Here is a 22,006-nt window from a genome sequence, read left to right on the forward strand (position 1 = left end):
TGCATAAGCAGTATTTAATTGTTTTACTTGCTTGAGGTGGAGCTAGTTTAAACTGCTTTGTAAGGGCCACAACATAAATCTTAGGGGTCTTGAGATGATAGATTGGGTTTGGGGAAAGAAGAAAAACATAGTTCTGCTACATATATTTTTATTAATTGTTCAGAATGTCCTTTAATCTTTGTTTTTTTGTGAAATATTTTCAAGAGGTTTACCTTTAAAAATGTGAGGAGAAATTTAGAAAGGAAATGTCTCTTTGGTGGAACTGCTAAGAGACATTTGAAACATGACAAGGAGACACAACTACACACCGGTTTTAGACAGGAGACACAACTACACACTGATTTTTTGCCACAAGCCAAAAAGTTTGGGAACCACTGGTTTAATCTTTAACAATGCCATGTAATTTATAAACTTCTTATTATATTATTTTATGTAAAATTTTAATCTGAAACGTAACTAGTACCAAAATGTCATGTAATGTCAATGTAAATGTAGTGGGGTAGAAAGTACAGTATTTCCCTCTGAAATTTAGTGGACTGGAAGTAAAAAGTAGCATAATCTGACACAACTACACACTGATTTTTTGCCACAAGCCAAAAAGTTTGGGAACCAGTGGTCTAATCTTTAACAATGCCATGTAATTTATAAATTTCTTATTATATTATTTTATGTAAAATTTTAATCTGAAACGTAACTAGTACCGAAATGTCATGTAATGTCAATGTAAATGTAGTGGGGTAGAAAGTACAGTATTTCCCTCTGAAATTTAGTGGACTGGAAGTAAAAAGTAGCATAATCTGACACAACTACACACTGATTTTTTGCCACAAGCCAAAAAGTTTGGGAACCACTGGTTTAATCTTTAACAATGCCATGTAATTTATAAACTTCTTATCATATTATTTTATGTAAAATTTTAATCTGAAATGTAACTAGTACCAAAATGTCATGTAATGTCAATGTAAATGTAGTGGGGTAGAAAGTACAATATTTCCCTCTGAAATTTAGTGGACTGGAAGTAAAAAGTAGCATAATCTGAAAATACTCAAGCAAAGTACAGGTACCTTAAAATTGTACTTAAGTACAATACTTGAGTAAATGTACCTAGATTCCACACAGGCTGAATTTCGTATATTTAACATTCATAACAAACAAACATTCGTTTGTAGGCAAACTTGAGAGTGCACAGAACACAGATCAGAGAGAGTATATGAGTAAAACTGAGTGTGAGATGTAATTATTGTGCATGTATGTTTATCATGACAAACACGCAAATAAAAGTATTGATTTTTGTTTGTTCAAATAAAATAATTTTTTGTATGATAATTATTTTTATATAAAATAAAATTGATGTACTTGTACAAATATTGTATCATAAGAAGTACAGTGTCACTAGCTGCTACAGCCAAGTTCCCTTTAACAAGGCAGATGCTCAAATGAAGCTGTGTGTTTTGTACTGTGTGGCTCCCAGGTGTGAATGTGTACAACTGCATTAATATAAAGCAGACTGATGCAGTAAAATACTAAGTATTCATCCTTTTGTCTTTGTGAATATGACTGTCTTTCATAAATTTGTTAAATTTGATCCACAATGTCGGAGTGTTTTGTAAAGCTTTAACTGTTACATGTACACATAATGGGGGGAGGACTAGAAACACCTGTTGTTAATAGAGAATAGATTGACAGCCAGATCTCTGGGTTTCTACTCCCCTCATACCAATTTCCTCATAGCAACACACACACACACAGACTACAGGTCTCAGAGGCATGTAGGAGGAGAAATTCCCATCAAGATGTCCGCTGGAATGTGTGACGGCTGCTGCCGCTTGTCATGAATGTTCATAAGGTTTATTTTAACTCCCACACATAGCACGGTTTTTCAGTCACACCAAGACTACAGTGCTGTATCACAGACAGACACAATATCTCTCCACTCAATGGTTCAACATTTCTACCAAATCTGTAAAAACAAACATTTTTTGATGAGATTTTCATGCTGCATCTCCATCTGAAAGATTAATTTTCAAGATCTTACCCTTCCAATCATTGCTGCTCTCAGTTGACCTCTGGATGACCTGCATTGGTTAGTTTCCAGATTTAGCCTGTAGCTGGGGCCCCTTGTCAGGTCAGCTCTTTGGGTCCCCTGCAGACAGCAGAGCCTGTTAACCTGCAGGGTTGCCTTGAGATAATCCCCCTCCCACTGGATGTTGTCTCAACATTGAGTCAGCTCCTGATCAAGCAGTAGCTGTCGTTGCGGGTTGCCTTTGTCCAGCTCAGAAAATAGGAGGATCAACCTCATCCATAGCAGTGGAGGCTGGTCCTTAGAGGCAGAGGAGGTTGATCCTCCTTTATTTTTTGAGAGGCAAGAGGGAGATCAAAATGTAAAAAAGAATATTTGGTTGAAATAAACCATTACCAAATCTCAATCAATCAATCAATCAATTTTTATTTATATAGCGCCAAATCACAACAAAAGTCATCTCAAGGCACTTTTCACATAGAGGAGGTCAAGACCGTACTCTTTAATTTACAGAGACCCAACAATTCCCCCATGAGCAAGCACTTGGCAACAGCAGTAAAGAAAAACTCCCCTTTAACGGGTAGAAACCTCAAGCAGAACCCGGCTCTTGGTGGGTGGCCCTCTGCTTTGACCGGTTGGGTTGAGAGAGATGAGAGAGAGGAAGAAAGAGGGAAAGGGGCGGGGGGGGGGGGGGGGGGGGGGGGGGGGGGGGGGGCAGAATAACAACAATCATAACAACAACAACACAGCAGCAGCCAGGGAAGGATGCCAACAGGACTGTGAAGGACCACGAAGGCTCGGCCCAGAACCCAGGGTTTCCTGCGAGATGAGAAAGCACAAAAAAAAACTCTGGGGAAGAAGCAAAGTTAGTGACATGCATTGATGTTACATGAATGCATACAGATGGAGAGGAGGAGGAGAGAGGAGCTCAGTGCATCATGGGAAGTCCCCAAGCAGTCTAGGCCTATAGCAGCATAACTAAGGGCTGATCCAAGGCGAGCCTGGTCGGCCCTAACTATAAGCTTTATCAAAAAGGAACATTTTAAGCCTACTCTTAAACATAGAGAGGGTGTCTGCACCCCGGACCGAATCTGGAAGATGGTTCCACAGGAGAGGAGCCTGATAGCTGAAGGCTCTGCCTCCCATTCTACTTTTAAAGACTGAAGGAACCACCAGTAAGCCTGCATTCTGGGAGTGCAGTGTTCTAGTGGGATAATACGGTACTATAAGCTCTTCAAGATATGATGGTGCCTGACCATTAAGGGCTTTGTTAGAAGAAGGATTTAGTTAGGAGAAGGATTTCAAATTCTATTCTAGATTTTACAGGAAGCCAATGTAGCGAAGCTAACATGGGAGAAATGTTATCTCTTTTTCTAGTTTTAGTCAGTACATGTGCAGCTGCATTCTGGACCAGCTGGAGAGTCTTTAGAGACTTGTTAGGGCAGCCTGATAACAAGGAATTGCAATAATCCAGCCTAGAAGTAACAAATGGGTGGACTAGTTTTTCTGCATCTTTTTGGGACAGGATGTGTCTGATTTTTACGATATTACGTAAGTGAAAAAAGGCAGTCCTTGATTTATGTGGGAGTTAAAGGACATATCCTGATCAAAGATAGCTCCCAGATTCCTTATGGTGGTGCTAGAGGCCAGGGTAATGCCATCCAGAGTAGCTATATCATTAGATAATGTGATTCTAAGGTGTTTAGGGCCCTGATAAAATAGGATTTTGTGGAAAAATTATTAAATGTTCAATTTCAATCCCATAAGTCAGAACAAGACACACATATAGCTTAGATTCACTACTGTAACAATATAAATCAGACATAAGACACACTGGTCTCACATCAGTGTCTTGTTCTGGCTAATAGTTCCATAAAGACCCACAAATTTAGCTCTTGACTTTCTTGCGGTTCTTTTTCTCATCTTGTTGCCTTTCTTCCTCAAGAAGTGATAAGAGCTTTTGATGTTGTCTCTTTTCAGAAAGAAGGGTATTAATTTCAGGTCGGCTTTATTTGGCAACACAAGCTCATGAAAGGGTGTTCTATTAAAGAGTGATGCCACTCTGCACTGCTGTTTCCTGTTCATTTTTATTCATTTCCTGCCCCCCCCCTCCAGTCCTGGCTGCTGCAGTTGGCCAGGAGCCTGACCACAGCCACGGCTGTGCCCATGGCAGCTGTTACCCGGCAACAGGGGACTTGCTGGTTGGACGAGAGAAGAACCTGAAGGCCTCGTCCACATGTGGGATGAGGAGGAAAGAGCCCTACTGCATTGTCAGCCATCTGCAGGTCAGTGTGTGTGTGTGTGTGTGTGTTTGTGTGTGTGTGACTGCGTTTGAAAACATATCTGAGAGTAAAACATGATGTGTTTGCCCATCCCTGTCCTTTCTCCACATTCTATCTCATTGACCCCTGAAGTCTTTCACCTATGACCATGTAACCCCAACCTCTTTCTGTTCTGCTGCAGGATGAGAAGAAATGTTTCGACTGTGACTCCAGGCGGCCATATGACCCCGTCTACAACACCATCAATCACCGGATAGAGAATGTAATCACCACCTTCAAACCTCACCGCAAGAAGTCCTGGTGGCAGTCCGAGAATGGTGAGAAGACTCTGTGGTCACTTGTGGTGCACATTTTATTCAATGTCCTTGTTTAGACAACGAACTAATGCAAATTAGTTCTAAAAGTGAGTTCTGACAATAAACAATATTCGGTACCACTTTCTAATAAGGTACTATTTCTGAACACTTTATAATGTATTCTAATGGCTTTATGAATGGTTAATATACTTCATAGATTAGTACAGTAATAAACCAACCATGATAAGTGCAGTTGTGTAAGGGTAAGCTCAAAAGACAAATGAAGTGTCATGTTGGAGGAGGATAAACGCAAGATTCACCACAACCTTGCACGCCAAAAATTATATTTAATAACTCATTGCTGATCTCCCACCATGGACTATTGAGAGCTGAAATTTTGAGAATTAGGTCATAGAAAAAACTCATAATATACACAAAGGTGTGATTTATGCCTTATCAGAAGTGTTTTCAAACTGCTTTCCAAGAGAAGAGGCTTCAAGCATGAGGACTAGTGGTTGATTTGGCAAATATATGTCTTGTTAACTTCCCCACCTTGGTCTAAATTATATGATGCACAGCAGACTATACAACAGGTAGATTCCTGCTGCCCTTCATATCGTTTGCATGAACTCTGATGATATTTAATCACTTTCTGATGCCATAACAGCGAAAACCAGGTCCCTGCTGTACTCCAGTCACTGCTTCAAAACATGTCTGCTTCTTAACTCATACATCATGTAACTGATATAATTTTCTTTGATAATAAGATATGATACTCATTTATCTCATGAAAGCTGTCAGACTGCTCTCATCTGCTCACTACGACAGAGTAGTAATAACTATATAGTATCTTTCTTGTAAATGTTCAACTTTATTCTTGAAATATAAAGATGTTAGTCCTGAAATTTTTTATTCTTGTGATATTACAATTTATTTATTTTTTTTTACAAAATATCATGACTTATTATGATTTTTTCCGAACATTGGCCCTAATATTTTGTCATAGATCTATAAAGCATTAGTATTAACATTCATAAAGCCATTTGTTACACCTTTTAAACATTTACCCTAACCCTAAATAGAGTACCCATACATGTGAGTGTAAGAGGAAAAAAGAATATGGACTAACCAGTCAGGTATGCATTCATTTATTTCAGAACTCTGCAGTGAGCATTGCTGTCATATGAAAGTTCATTCATTTTATATGACAGAATCAGTTTTTCCTGCAGTGAAAATGTCACATCTCTTGGATGTGGTTCAAAGTATGAATTGACAAGCATCTGTTTGTATGAAAATAATTATATTTTGCTTTTTATTAAACTTAACTCTTCATTACATTTTTGTTGCGAAAGAGAATTAATAGAAATCTATTCTGTAATCATACAGTAAATAACCATGCCTTATTTTACATCTGAACCCCCTGACTGGTTAATGATGAGATTTCTGAAAATGTCAAAATTACTAGGTGTATGAAAAAGCCCTATATACTTTCATATTTGTGTTTGAGATAGGTAGAACTTGATTTTCTCAGCAGCCTAAATGTGTCACTAGTACCGTTTGATCTCAGCTTTCATTTTCATTTCTACCATTTTGTACTGAACCATTAACTAAAGCTCCTGAGGCCATTGCGAAATACTTCTAAAAGCATTAACACGCAAGAAACTGCTCATAATACAGCCATGTACCCTTCCAAAGTTGGGTATATGACAATAGTAATATGGTCTCTACTTATACTGAAGTGTAGATGCCGGAATATAGTTAGAGCTATTGATATTTGAGAGAGGAATGGGGTGATGGAGAGAGAGAGAGAAGAAAATGAAAGGGTATAAAGAGATGGGGGAGAGGGTATCTTGAAGCAGAAATAATGTTATTGGAAAGAGGGACAAAACTTGGAAAAAGAACAAGATACTAAAAGTTTATTGAAACCACAGGCAGTATGCAACTGTTAGCTCCTGAGAACTTTAGCAGTATTAAGTTTGCACACGCACACAAACACACACACACTGTGGACAACATCCTCTGACCAGCAGCAGATGGGCTTAATAACAGAGTAGGCCCTGCTCTGGCATCTCAACAGAGGGAGAGAAAGGGGGGATGAAAGGGGATGGAGAAAAGTAAAACCTCTGTTGGAAAGATAAAAGTGAAAGTTGAGGGAATAATAAAGACTGAGTGAGAGACAGTAGTAAGGACAGGGTGAGGGAAGAAAGTTTAACTGATATATTTTCACTCACGCATAAATCTTCATCACAGTGACTGGCTGTGAAGCTCATGTCTCTGCGGAAGAGCCAGCTGGACACAAGGCTCATTTTCAGCTGTTTGTGAGCTATTTACTGTAATAGAGTGTTATTGATGACAGCACTGTGCAGCACTACCAGACCCTGAATAGAACAGAGAGAAACAAATGAAGAAAGGGGACAGGAAGTATAGTGGTTATTTTTACTTCTGGTTTCTACTGCTTTTCCATGGCGTGCACAGTAGGCCTATTTGATATGGATTACAGTGGTTTGATTGTGTGCACTCATTAATCAGAAAGGTCATTTCCCGGGATTGCATGCATACATGCAGACATTATAAGGCACTGTGAGTGACTGTTGGCTAAATAGTGAAACAGGTGTGTTCTGCATGTATTGGTTGTGTGTGTGTGTTTGTGTCTTTCCATTGAAAGTCATTATTTATGACTTTCCCAACAAATGCTTTGTTAGCAACACTCAAAATTGACACTTTAAATTGTCCTCTCACTCCTTCTTTACTATGTCTTTCTCTCTCTCTCTCTTTCTATCTCCACCTTTTTCCCTCAGCTCTATCTGTGTCACACCCTTCCTCCTCTTTCTTTTCTTTTTCCTTGCTGTTATTGTTAACTGTTAATTTATGGTTGATTATGATTATGTATTTGTTATTCTAGTTTGGCAGCTACAAACATTATGTGTTTATCAAGGCACTTGGGCTCAATACTAGCCCATCATTAAAACTTTGGTCTTAAGCACCTTGTAATAAATACTAGTTATAAATGTGAAAGACAAGGGTTAATGGTGTTGCTAGCCCTGGACTAATAAGGCCCAAGACTATTGTGTAAAAATCCCTTATTTAGGTGTTAGTAGGCTCCCTGTTAACATGATAGGCTAACCTAGCTTATGTAGCTGGTTTATTTTTTGAACAATTTTATTCACCTGCTACAACATTTTATTTATTTTTTTTCAGTACAGAAACAAGGAAGGCAGTACCTACTGTAGCAGCTAATGCTTTAATGAAGCCATTGAATACAGGTTATAAACCCTTTCCTTATTAGAAAGTGGTATCTGGGCACACCCCAGTAGTCTACTGGCCAAGACTCATTCCAGCTGCGGACCTTTGTTGTATGTCATACCCCTCTCTCTACCCATGTTTCCTATCTCTGTGTGCTTTTACCTGTCACGTAAACATCAAAAACTCATCTTAAATAAAAAGTGATATCCTAAAGTGTGGACCATCTGAGATAACGTCTGGAGCAGACAGATGATTTTCATGTCTATGTTCAACAGCTTAAAGCAGCACTAACCACTTATTTTGGCCACATCAGGGCAAAACTCAACAAAAAGCTCCACAGAGTGGGTTCAACTCCTACTACAGGCGACACCTTTCACATTACACATTTGAGTAATACAGTCATTTGAGCCATTGTTTATATAAAAATATTGGTTTGTGCAGCTTTAATAGGTAGATTGCTGGTTAGGATACGATGCATATGTCTCCTTTGCATGCTAATGCTCTCAAACTCTTGTACTATAAGCCTCAGGAAAGTAGTGTGTATCACACACATCTACACTGTCATTACATGCAAGTCATAAATGTTAAAAAGGTGATTTCCCTGATGTGTGTCAGCACATGTGTTTTTGCAAAACATGCAACTGAAAACTTTTCCATTAATCTGTTTTGCTTTGACATGAACTGTATGTATGAGAAAGCTGTGTTGTGGTTTGTCTGCAAATCACCAGTGTGAAAGTTGTTTGGTTGTGGTGTTCATGTGGTGCAGCTTTTATATGCTGGAATGGGAAAGTCCTCTTGGCTTTGTACATGCAGTATAATACCAAACACAGAGAACAAGAGTGAAAGTAGTCCTTGGAGTGAAGTGGCCCTTCAGACTAGTCGTTGCTCTACAACTCAGGAAGTGTGTGGGCTTTTCCGACATGCTCTCTACATTTTCTCCTGCCAAGACTGAATGCCTTTTCCTGTCAAGATGCCATTCCCCATGCCAAAAGCACGGTTGCTACTTCACTTACTGCTGCTAGCCATTATTCTCTGTCATCCATCTGTCATAAATTGATGATATAGATGGAAAAGAAGTGGAAGTGGTTTATGAATTATTAATACAATCTAACTGACAATAATTATCTGTAAAAGAAAATGTTAGCATTGTGTAAACTTAACAACTTAACATGGCACTCTCTCTGTTTGTCTCTCACCCAGGAAAGTCGAATGTCTTTATCCAGCTGGATCTGGAAGCAGAGTTTCATTTCACTCACCTGATTATGACCTTCAAGGTAGGGCAAAAGCTCTTGTTGTCAGCTTATTGACCTGCATCGACTAGTTGCTGGTAAAATGAATATTGCAACAAATACGGTGCACAATTTTTATCCACAACATTCTTTTGCAGACATTCCGTCCGGCAGCCATGTTGATTGAACGGTCAGCAGATTTTGGTCGTACCTGGCAGATATACCGCTACTTTTCCCATGACTGTGCTGCTGCCTTTCCCGGAGTATCTCAGGGTCCTTTGCGTAACATTAATGATGTCATCTGTGAGTCACGCTATTCTGACATTGAGCCATCCACAGAAGGAGAGGTGAGTGGTTGATTAAAGGAATAACCTAAAATGACAGTTCAAATTATTTGCACAAGATAAACATATAAATGTATTCTATTTTGCTGAATACAAATATCTTGCCACATTAATGCATGTTTTTTACTGTGAAAGTATGGTGGTTTCTTTCCCACATTGATGGCTGTGGCCACAAATATACTTGCAGCAAAGCCTAAGGAATAGTTCCACATTTTAAGAAATATGTTTATTTGCTTTCTTCCCAAGAGCTAGATGACAGGATCAAAACCATTCTCATGTCTCACCACTCTCAGTTGATTAGCCTATCTTAGCATTAAGACTGGAAGCAGGGGGCTAGCCTGGCTCTGTCCAATTTTTAAAAAAAATCTGTCACTTTTATAGTTCTGTTTGTGATGGATTAATAAAATGAGATATAACAAGTTGCTTAGTAAAATGTAGAGATGTTGGACAGTGCCAGGTTAGCTGGTTCCTCTGTTTTCAAGTCTTTATGCTAAGCTAAGCTAATTGCCTGCTGGCCCTGGCTTCATTTTTGGCATAAAGACATGAGAGTGGTATCGATCTTCTTGTCTAAGTCTAGGCAAGAAAGCAAAAAAGCTAATTTCCTAAAATGTGAAACCATTCCTTTAAAGATCAAGTGTGTTTTTGAATCGAACCATGGAGAGTTTACTCCCTTGGTTCAGTTCGTTTGGGCAGGTGTGAACACAGCAGTCACACTCAGGTGTGGACCAAAACAACTGGACCGATACCTTGTTGAAGAGGTGGTCTCAGTCCGGTTACAAACGAAGGAAGCATTGCACATTTTTTGTATTGCTACTGTAGCCAGATGTACTGTGTATTGGTATGTGTGTGTGTGTGTGCGTGTGTGGTATGTGCTAAATATGTGCTCCCTTCTCTTCTTCAGCTGACTGATGGTAAGAGCACATCTTCTTTGTGTAACGTTAAGCAACACATTGTTCTCTAGACGCTGCCTTGAAGTGTGTTCAAATGTGGCATTCTACTCACATATTTTGGCTTGGTATAAGGCCGAAACAATGATTGCAATTGCTGCAGTGCAGCGCCTGGGACCAACTCCAGTTCTTTTGCCAGTGCCTTGGTCAGGCGTACTGACAGGAGTAGTATTGTAGCATTGCATTGTCAGTCATTCCTTTTCCTAACAAATTGAATTAATAGATTCTGCATTTGAAAACAATTTGTGGCAAAAGGACACTGGCAAGTTCCACTATACCAACAGAAAGGACAAAGAAGCTTTCAAATAATAAGAGAAAGCACAAACAAAATTTTACACACATACCAAAATCTGTGGTGCACAGCCTGTCTCATATGTTGCTATTTATGTCATTATTATTTCACAACTCTGATAGTTCAAATATGTAATGAGTGTGTATAATATGTATGTCCTGGCCTAGGTCATCTATCGAGTGTTGGATCCAGCCATCTGGATTGAGGATCCATACAGCCCAAACATCCAGAGTAGGTGACGCTTGTGTTTTTAACAGCAGACTGATGGTGTATAACACTGCAGGGTGATGCAAAATGCTAAGGTCATGATGCACAAACATAATGGGATGAATGATTTTCTTTTTTATTACTGAATCATTTCTGCCTATATGGAATTTATAAAATGTATAAAAGCTTAAGAGGTGTACAGCATGTTGAGATCGAGGGCCTGTTGTAAAAATTACAAATATATCATGAAAGACTAATACTTACAATACTCATGACCCTGTGTTCACATTTGTCAGCATAAATCAGCTTCTAGTGGGCACAATTAGCTCTTTTTATCCAGCTGTGACACTTTACGGACTGTAACAGCCTCTCTCCCTGGGGTGTGAAACATGGCCCTGCTGTGTGGAAGACATGAAGAGATGTGAAAAGCAGCTGTTTCTCTCCCACACAACCTCGCTGTCCTGGCTCTCATGTTTAGACTGGCAGGACATGAGAGCTTTTCCCAGAAACCCGAACTTGATTTGCAATGCAGCAGCAGAGGTTGTCTTGTTCTGTTTTTGAATATCTCACTATAACTGACTCACATGAAAACCCCTGACCCCCTCACAGCTGAACAATCTATAGTCATTATCTTACTGTTGTCAAGACACTGAATCAACATCCTAAGCAGTTTTCTTGGGTCGCCTATTCATGTGTTCTTTGTATGTGCATCACTCTTAGAATGTACTGGCCATAAAGGCTCAAGCGCACTGAAAGCAATAATTGACGCGCGTCAAATGACGCGATGAATGAAAAGGAGAAATGCAGAGGAGGAAAATGAAAACTGAAACTAAGAGCGTCTGTGTCCACAGTAAATCATCTGTTGACTGTTTGATGGGTATTTATTTATGCTTTAAAACGTGACTGCCGTGAAATAATCAGAATATAACGTTTTATTTCTCTTATTCAGAAGTTTTGTGCTCACTACCGCTCGCTTTCCTTCGCTCGCTTTCCTCGCTTTCCTTACCACCGCTGCGCTGTCTGTCTCTCTCTCGCTCGCTTTATTGAAGGAATAGTTCGACGTTTTGGGAAATGTGCTTACTTGCCCAGAGTCAGATGAGAAGATCCATACTGCTCTTCTCATCTAACTCTCTGCAAGATAGAGGATTTCCCAATGTTGAAATTTGACGTCTGAATATTCATTTTTAATGATGTTATCAAAGATGTCTTAAATTATAAAATTGAAATGGAAAATGCCTTGAAATTGGCATTTGTAATATAATTGTGTTATATTACAAGAGGTTTTTGTGCGAAAAATTTCACAGTTGTGGATATTAAAAGAATACCAATGGATGTCTAATTAATACTGAGACAAGGTTTCCATTTATAGTCTCATCTGAAATGTTACCTGTGAAATTTCTGTTGACTCTCCTATAATAAATTTTCGTCATAGCCGTATGGCCATTTGCTATTAAAATAACAAGTGTTTTTGTTTTGTTATGTTTTCCTCCTTTAATAACTGAATAAAATATGGTCACCATCAGCTTATAAGAACAGTAACAGCTTGCTAAGACACAGCCTCTCTCAGCTCTGTTTGCCTTCAGTCAGACCTGGTAATATATACTATATTAGTCTCAAATTAGGCCCTTGGCCTTGCTGAAAGCTGCTGTTTGGCTCCTGCAGTTGCTGCTGGCTAAGTTGAAGCACCGTTCTTCAGTCTTGTATTACAGCATGAGGAGAAATAGTGTCTTAGTGTGGTGGAGCTGCAGGGATTAGCTCTTGTCTGTCAGAGAGGGATTCTATTACTGCAGATAAACCCGGCGGGGAAGGGTCAGAGTTTCGAAGAAAATAAATCCTCCCATGAAGCATTTCATCCATCTTATCGTAACACTGCTGCCTTAACTGCAAATGCCTCCAGCAGGGTTTATAATGACAGGAAGCTAGAAGTTCTTAAATGCTGATCATGGCTGAGGTATTTCCCTTTTTTGTGGAGAACAATTGTAAAGAAGACTTAATACAAGTGGCAGCTGTTCTGTCTTTATGTATAATTATAATCACCCCGTTGGTAATGATGGTGATGCAAATGATTCAAAAATGACTAGTACTGCGAGTGCAGACTTGTTTTATAATCCCACTACGTGAGAACTAGTGTTTTTAATACGTCGTACGGTTAGTTAGCATCACTGTTAGTCACTGTTAGTAGCCTGTGTGTGTGTGTGTGTGTGTGTGTGTTTGTGTGTGTGTGTGTGTAGTAATAGCTACTGTTGAACAGCTGGACTGTAACAGCAGAGGATGTTCTGTTCCAGCAGATTGACAGGGTGAAAAGATGAACAAATGTCTCTGGAAAGAAGTATCTTCCTCCCTAGTATGAGCTCCCTCCACATAGTTTGAGAGGATAAAGAGACAGGGCATGGGAAGAAATTGTGTTGACAAATTCCAGATTCTTAGGACAAAACTTATAAATAAAGACATATTTAGAAAAGGGAAAAAAGGATTTTGGATAGATGAAGACCCAAACTCATGTCAGTTTCAAAGTTGTGAAGTTGCAGGTTTTAGTTTGCATTTGTGTTTGCCATGCTAATGGTGTGGCTCCAGGGATGGCAATGTTGATCGGTAGGTCAGTTTGGTTAGTCCACCACTTTGGCTCAGACTGAAATGTCTTAAAGGATAGGTTCTTTAGTCTGTCCTAAAACAACAGTCAGGTGCCCAAATAAACACTGACATTTTTCTTGCCATTATCATTCCTCCTGTTCATACCATTATTCAAATTCCTCCTTCTTTGCAAAAATGTATTTAAAAGTTTATTTGAAGCTAATATGAGGCTTCTGTAGTCCAGATTATTCTAGTCTAGTCAATACCTTTAAAGGTTACAGTCATTTTAGTGACAAAGTCCGTTTTTGTTACCACTGCAGCTGAACAGGAAAACACTGTCTGATGAGACACAAAGGGAATTATTTACCTAAAATACTGTAACTGTGGCAGATATCTACTTTTTGACTAACTCAGAAGACTGAAGCCTCATATTATCTACAGATAGTCTTTTGAATGCATTACTGCTCAAAACGAGGACTGTGGATTTTGTCCCTCATCGTTTACATTATAAGCACACATGGAGGGAATCTTCTACTAGCCAGTATGAACAGGAGGAATGATTACAGTGAGGAAAATCTCCTTCAGTGTTCATATGAACACCTGACTGTTGGTTTAAGTCAGACTTTAAAAATTATGAATCTGTCCTTTAACCCTTGTTAGATGAATTGCTATGAAATTTGTATGCAACATTTATGGTCTCCAGAGTAGAGCTGTAGTCTGCTGGTCAAGTAGTCGATTAGTTAGTCGATATGCTCTCGTCTGACTAAATTCTCATGGGTTGAATAATCTCTGTGTTATTTTCATAGGGAGAAAACTGCTACATCAATAGCTCCAGGATAGATCCAGGATTAATCCATTATTTCCTGCGGCGGGAGGGACAGACTACCAAATTACCTGTGAAAACAGGGGTGTATTCAAAACACCCCCGTTGTTTTCACAACTTTGAGCTCGCCCAACCTAATGAAGACTGCTGGGTCTAGCTGTACTAAATGTTTACTGAAAGTACTGAATTTTTACTGAATCAGTGTTTCTCCTATAATTATCACAACAAGAACCCCCGCCAGGTCAAGAAAATATTTTTAATGCCCCAAATAACGCCAAATATCCATTCATTCAGAAATCAATAGCGTTTGGGAGTCTCTGTGCTCCGATACGTGAGGCAACCTCTGTGTAGTTGCCTGGGAAACTATTGGTAGCGACTAATTGATTAGTTGGAAGATTATGTACGATTTCAGTCGACCATGATTTTCTTTGGTTGACTACAGCCCTACCCCAGAGGATAAAGTCTATCGACTTTGGTTATCTCATTATAATGTTGATGTTTCCTCTAGCGTTACTAGCAGGTCAGAACTTGACTTTGACTTTTTCCAATATTTTGGTTTATGACCAAATACCTCTAAAGCTGATGACGTACCCCTCAGCCTCAACTGTATTTTGTGTTTAGTGCTAAATTGCAAATGTTAGCATTCTTACACGCTAAACTAAGATGGTGAACCTGCTAAAGATCAGCCTGTTAGCATGCTGCAGTGCGGTCGCTCCGCATACGCAGAGTACGCAGAGTACGCAGAGCGCGTGGAGACTCAAGTACCAGGCGGAGGGCCCCAAAATGAACGCTCAGTAGGGGCCCGCTGGGGACGCTCGACCCCGCGGGTGCGGCAGGAATATGAGAACTTCACTCTGTCAGCTTCTTCTGTTCATTCTCTATGGTAGTTCTTATCACTATGGGTGTAATACCCCCTCCCACCACAATGTGGGTTGCAATGACAGAGTGGCGCTGTCCGTATTTCTGCTCGTTAACTCTGCTAAAAGTGAAGACTGCAGAAGCAGCGATTCAAAGTTTATGACTAACTTCGCCGAAAACTTTATCCAAAATATAGAGATATTCGCGTCTTTTTATGTTTATGGTGAATGAAACTTGCCAGACAAAGTTTCAACCTTCTGAGGCTAATTAAGAGCTATTTGCGTTCGTGTGTGGATGAGGCCAAACTATCCAACCTCACTTTGCTGTATGTCGAGCGGGACATAAACACTAATAAGGACTAAGCGGTTGGCAGGTTTGCCACCATGAAGGAGAGGAGGATTAAGTTTTAAAAGGGACCGTGAAATGTACAAAGTTTGTTAAACTGTTTGGATTATTTTGTTCTATGGAGGATGGAGAAATACACAAATGGACTAACATTACACTAAACTACAGCAGTCTAAGCAGGGACAACAACTGGTGAGTGAAACATCCATAATTAGTCTTTATTAACTGAAAAGTTGGTTATGAAGAGATGAGTCATAATGTTAGATTAATGTGTTGTCTAACTCCATGTTTACCGCATCTCAGCACCTGTCTGTGTCACTGCCTGTGGTGTTGTAGACTGTCCACTTTGTATTTGAATAGGCCTTGTAGTGTTGTAGACCGCTGTGTCTATTTTATGTTTATGTCATTCTCGTGTTAGAAAGACATGGTACGGAGACAGGCCACCTAACTTGTCGCTATCTATTGGTGGTGGTGCTGAACTGTTCGTCAGTCGGTGTATGTAGAGCACCACATGCGGTCCTCAGTGCTTAAACATTTGAACACGGCTAGCAAACTCTTTTCTTTTATGTTATTCAGAACAAGCTTGTCTCAAAGTGGCTTCACTGTATGTTTCCTGAGACATAGGCTTGCATGGCTCAATAACAGTTTGTGATTATGAGTAGGATATATCAGCTGTTTTACAGTTGCGAATTTTAAAGTGACTGTTTTAGAAAGGCCCCTTGAGAATGCTTGAATGCCCTGAGAGTCTAGCTCCGCCCCTGAATGAGGCATAATGGCAAGTAAGAGACAACACGAATCTCTGAAAAAAAGCTGAAAAACGGAAGAAGAGAAAACTGGGCGTCCAAATGGTTAGCAGCGGCCCTGGCATGCTGACAGTAGCATTTACTCACAGAGCTGCTAGCATGGCTGTAGACTAGGTTCATATTTCTTCAAGTCCGTTTTAAATTAATATTTATATTTGCATGAGTTATGATTAAAATGAGTTATTGGTTGCTGTAATCATTCATCCTGTCCAGACTGGTTCGATCTATACCTAAAGCAATTCCATTGTAACAGATGGGAGACAAAATTCTCATTTTAAGTCCTCATTCTGTACAAAAATATAATATATAAATAGGTCTTCTTTGTTTTTTGTGCAAAATTCCCTCATTGTGTATTGACAGGCAAGTGTTTCCTTGCTGAACTGCAACAGAGGGTTAGTAAAACAAAGAGGGAATTTTGTACTAAACTTTGATTTGTCTAACTCAGACTGCAGAAGCCTCATATTAGCTTCCGCTGGATTTTGTTCCACAACACTTACATTGGATTTATGTTGGATCTCTCCAAGGCCAGTATGGACAGGAGGAACCTTTACAGTGACCAATAACAGTTTCAATGTACACATGGGCGTTTGAGTCTTGAAAAAATTTGAAACTATTCTTTAAACTTGATGTATGATATAATCTTGATGTTGATATATGCCCACTGGTCTGGTGTGGCATGTGCAATCATCGAAGATATGTTGTGTTCCAATCATGAAAATAAACTTTTATTCATAGGAAGATAATTAACAGATTTCAATGTCTATTTATTTGTACTTATGTTATAGACATGATGAAATTGCTTACAAGGTGGAAATAATTTAACACATCATTGGGATTTAACTAATTTCTTCCATTGTCCGTCTGTGTTTAAGTTCAATGTAACTTAAAACTCTGAGGACTAACTAATTCTAAGACCATCCCAGATCATTAACTGTTGCTCACCCATGATGCTTTGCCACACACACAGCTCTGTCATGCTCCACTGGACCTGACTTCCTCTTGCTGAGGCAGAAGGGCTATTGCACAGTCGTGTATGTGTGTTCCCTTTTGGGAAGGTTGATTGACAGAGGGTCTTTTTATGGCTTACTTTTTACTTAATTTGTTTGAAACCATATTGTTAAGCCATTTCAACCTTCATGTCACAGTAAACTAAATTCCAGTGTCCACATGAAAAGAAGCCTTACATAACTGCAGACCTGCATCCTGTTCCTTCCTCACTTATTCATGGCTTCTTTCCAACAGACCAGCTAAAGATTACCAACTTGAGGGTGAACTTCACCAAACTTCACACACTGGGAGACAACCTGCTAGACCCCAGACCTGAAATCAAAGAAAAGTATTACTATGCCATATATGAGCTTGTTGTACGCGGAAACTGCTTTTGCTATGGCCATGCCTCGGAATGTGCCCCTATCGATGGCATCAGGGATGATATAGAAGGAATGGTGAGTGATGAGGCTCCAGTTACAGTATAAACCTTTAATTAGCAATTTTTTCCCCAAATATCCTACTGTAATTTCCTCGCAGAATTTCAAAGGCAATGATTCTTGGTGCCTTATACATTGTCATAATTCATCTTCCCTTCTCTTCAAGGTTCACGGCAGGTGTGTGTGTAACCACAACACCAGGGGTTTGAACTGTGAGCTATGTGAAGACTTCCACAACGACTTGCCCTGGAGACCTGCTGAGGGACGCAACACCAACGCCTGCAAGAGTGAGTAGAGAGGAGGAAGCACAGGGGACATGAAGTCCAGTGCAAGAACTCCTTTATCACTAATTAATGCCAATAAGCATTCATGGAAAAAAGATCACATGTACCACTTTTTATAATTGTCAGCAGGCTTGTGTCCCTAAAAAAAAAAAGCACTGTGGCTCACAGTATAAGGTGTTTACAGCTCTGAAAATATAACACAGGCTACTGACACAGCTGTCTGTAGACAATTAACACTTGGTGAAAGTGGAAAAGCAGAATAACAATACATCAGCAACAACTAATTAGTTTGAAATAAATGTGTTTTCCAGAGTGTAACTGTAATGGCCACTCAAACCAGTGCCACTTTGACATGGCGGTGTATTTGGCCACGGGCAACATCAGTGGAGGAGTGTGTGATGAGTGTCAGCACAACACAATGGGACGCAACTGTGAAATGTGCAAACCTTTCTACTACAAAGACCCCATCAAGGATATCAGGGACCCACGAGTCTGCATAGGTGAGTGTGCTGTGTTCCATATCAGCAGTGGTGAGTAGTGACACATTACATTTTCTCCGTTACATGTACTTGAATATTTTTAAAAAAAATTGTAGCCTAAAGAGTATTTGTTTTTCAGAATGCTTTTTACTCTTACTCAAGTACATTTACGATAAAATATATGTACTTCTACTCCATTACATTGGGCAACAAATTTCTCGCTCGTTTCACTGATATATTTAGATATGAATAATTTTTATATGCAGCTCAGCTCACATGCACGACAGCAATTGTATTGATAATTAGATTGTATAGCACTGTATTGCGCCGCATTTCAGCTCTCTGATCTTGCACTTCCTGACCCAAACAGCTGATCTGTGGCGTAATACAGTGCCCAGCATGCGTAGGAATACGGAAGTTCTATGATTAAGAAAATGTAGTGCCAAAGGAAAGAGCTGTACATTGCACAGCAGTACATTGCTCAGCTTTGAAATCTGAACTATCCCAACAATACATGTGCACTTCACATTTGTTATTACCTGTTGAGGACGCGTTTTAATACATTCATGTACTACTGTTATTGTTTTCAAAAGATGTATGTTTTGAAAATAAGTGAAAAAGAGTTAGTTTGGAAGATGTACATTGATGTAATAAATAGGATCTAATGAAGTTACTCACCACTGGAGTAGTTTTTTATGAGATACCTTTTTACTCTCACTCAAGTAGTTATTTTTATACTTTTCCTTCTACTTGAGTCACTGTGAGTACCGTTTTTGTTTACTCTATCCACCACTGCATAACTGAGAATATAATTGACATTTTCTTGAGAAAATGAATGTGACTGCTGCCAGCTGCTGCTACTGCATGATTGATAAAGTTGGCTAACATAAGCAGAGCTTGATTTACATTTCCCTTATCCCATCATTCTTTAAATGCTTGAAATGCAGCACAGCTGATGAGAATATGCAAAACATGTTGAAGAATTATTCAGCATTATACAAGGATAGATTAGCAAGATTTGAATAAAATCAGTGTAATAACCATGCTATTATTTTATATATTTAAAGTTATATTATGTACTGTAGTACCACCTATACAGCAGGTGAAATGTCATCAAATTTTACACACTTGCTGGGGGTTCATATGTGCTCATGTCACTCCAATTAGGTTGTAATTGCATGTTGAATTTTAAAAGTTATGGCAGTGTTTGTCCCTGATACCATGCCTACCAGCCTATGGGCAAACATTGTAAAAAATGGCATTGAAATGAAAAATAAACTGATGACATTCTTTGTACCAAGATTGGTGAAGAGTTAATGAAACATGTAGGAGAAAATGCAAAAAATTCATATGGATGTTTCTCATGCTGATAGATCCCTACTGATCTCAGGAATCCACTGAATGTTCTTTCAAGTTATTAGTTATTCCTGAGGTCCAATCACATACAACATTAACATCACATTCCAACACACCATAACACTAACTCATCACATCCAAAATCAGAGAAACTGAACAAAACCAGACAAACCAGGCATTAATATGTGTGTATGAGAGTGACAATGTTGGTGTGTGTGTGTGTGTGTGTGTGTGTGTAAATATATGTATGTACTGGTCTTGTTTAAAAACTCAAAAGAAGATTGGCCAAACTTGTCTAGAGAAATGTTCAGTGTTTGTGAAATTGTGTGAATGTCCAACATTTCATTTTTATGTTTACAACCTTCTCGTGCATTAAAACCTCATGCCACCTGTCTGTCCCTCAGCTTGTGACTGCGACCCAGATGGTTCTCAGAATGGAGGGATGTGTGACAGTCACACTGACCCCTCCCTCAGCATGGTGGGAGGTCAGTGTCGTTGCAAGGCCAATGTCGAGGGGCCACGCTGTGACAAGTGTAAGACCGGCTTCTTCGGCCTGAGTGCTGACAACCCTCAGGGCTGCCAACGTGAGTACAGTCTCTGGTATAACTCACACAAACATAGAAATGTTATAATGACCAAGATTGTTGTTGCAAGGGCGTAGGTTTGTTTTCAGAAATCAGAGGTTCTTCAGCCAAAAAAGTATATCACTGCTATTTTCTGCATTTACATCATCCAGCAAATAACAATTTACGATATAATTGATTATCATGGTGTCCATAATAATGGTATTATACAAAAAATGCAGTGTAAATTCCTGCATTATTAACATAACAGACAAAATTTATATCAATCAATTTTTATTTATATAGGGCCAAATCACAACAAAAGTCATCTCAGGGCACTTTTCACATAGAGCAGGTCTAGACCGTACTCTTAATTTACAGAGACCCAACAATTCCCCCATGAGCAAGCACTTGGCGACAGCGGTAAGGAAAAACTCCCCTTTAACAGGTAGAAACCTCAAGCAGAACCCGGCTCTTAGTGGGCGGCCATCTGCTTTGACCGGTTAGGTTGAGAGAGAGAAAGAAAGAGGGAAAGGGGGGGGGGGGACAGAATAACAACAATCATAACAACAACGACACAGCAGCAGCCAGGGAAGGATATTTCTAATCTCGCTTTTCAGTGTGCTGCAGTAACTACTTCTCTAATTTTTTAAACAATTTCGCCCTCTTCCCCTTGGCCCCACCTTCACCCAGCTTGCCGGTGTGACCATCGGGGAACAGTGTCAGGTAGCTCCCAGTGTGACCCCGTCAGTGGAGACTGCTTCTGCAAGCGTCTTGTCACTGGACGCAGCTGTGACCAGTGTCTGGTAAGATGGAGCAAAAAGAGTTTTTCTGGCTTAACAGTAAAATCTCAAATATTGGCATTACATCTTTCGTTTTCTTTTTGTCTGTCTTTCTATATGTATCACTCACACTATGCCCCTGCCAAGAAGCCCTATTGCTGATAGTATGATAGTGAACAAAATATCTTCAGATATGTTATCCCTTTCCCTTACTGCTGAACTTCTGAACAGTGTTTTCATCTTTTTGTCCTTGAGTCTTTTTCTTACCATTCTATACTTGACACTGAACATGATACAATTAAATATAAACACAAGCACTTTTCCCTTTCCCTTCTTCTTCTGTCTGTTTCTTTCTCCTATTTTCCTCTCACCCTCCCTGCCCAGCAGCACGAGGTGTTAGTTTGTGATCAACTTCCTGTTCTAATTCAACCTCTTGTCCCAAACCTACTCAGCCAGGAATAGTATAGGCAGGAATGTGAGCTCCTGTCTGGGCTCTGTGTCTAAATTTAGCCCAGGGATTTGAGGCTCGTCTGGTTGGTGTGGGTTACAGCAGGCCTAAAATGGTCAGGCTTGGACTAGGTCGGAAAGTGGATCCTATCATCTGATAAGCCCCGTGAAGTTTCATTTCAGAAATAATCATGTAATGATAATAGTGGAAAAGTCATTTGGAAGATTTAAGTACCTTATTGTCATTGTGGTGAAACTGTGTTTGATTAAGTAATATAAACAGTATAAATGCCCATTTTCACATAAAAAGAGGCTGCCTCACTGAAGAGTAAAAGTTGATGTAATCACTGCCTTACTGTTTTCTTTGTTGGCTTTCCAAATAGTTATCAAGTGTAGCAGACTAGCAAG

General features: G+C 39.5%; 1 protein-coding gene across 1 annotated transcript in view; it reads left to right on the top strand.

The window, feature by feature from the left end:
• The window catches only part of lamb2 (laminin, beta 2 (laminin S)), a 67,649-nt gene that overhangs the window by 17,113 nt on the left and 28,530 nt on the right, over positions 1-22,006 (top strand). Inside the window, exons 3-12 of the mRNA XM_042407943.1 lie at positions 4,136-4,305; positions 4,484-4,619; positions 9,042-9,115; positions 9,229-9,417; positions 10,821-10,884; positions 17,503-17,705; positions 17,854-17,974; positions 18,283-18,471; positions 20,211-20,390; positions 21,063-21,175. Of these exons, the coding sequence (XP_042263877.1) occupies positions 4,136-4,305; positions 4,484-4,619; positions 9,042-9,115; positions 9,229-9,417; positions 10,821-10,884; positions 17,503-17,705; positions 17,854-17,974; positions 18,283-18,471; positions 20,211-20,390; positions 21,063-21,175 (1,439 nt within the window). The remainder of the gene's footprint in view (positions 1-4,135; positions 4,306-4,483; positions 4,620-9,041; positions 9,116-9,228; positions 9,418-10,820; positions 10,885-17,502; positions 17,706-17,853; positions 17,975-18,282; positions 18,472-20,210; positions 20,391-21,062; positions 21,176-22,006) is intronic.

Source organism: Thunnus maccoyii, chromosome 4, assembly GCF_910596095.1.
Source record: "Thunnus maccoyii chromosome 4, fThuMac1.1, whole genome shotgun sequence".
Taxonomy (NCBI): Eukaryota; Metazoa; Chordata; class Actinopteri; order Scombriformes; family Scombridae; genus Thunnus; species Thunnus maccoyii.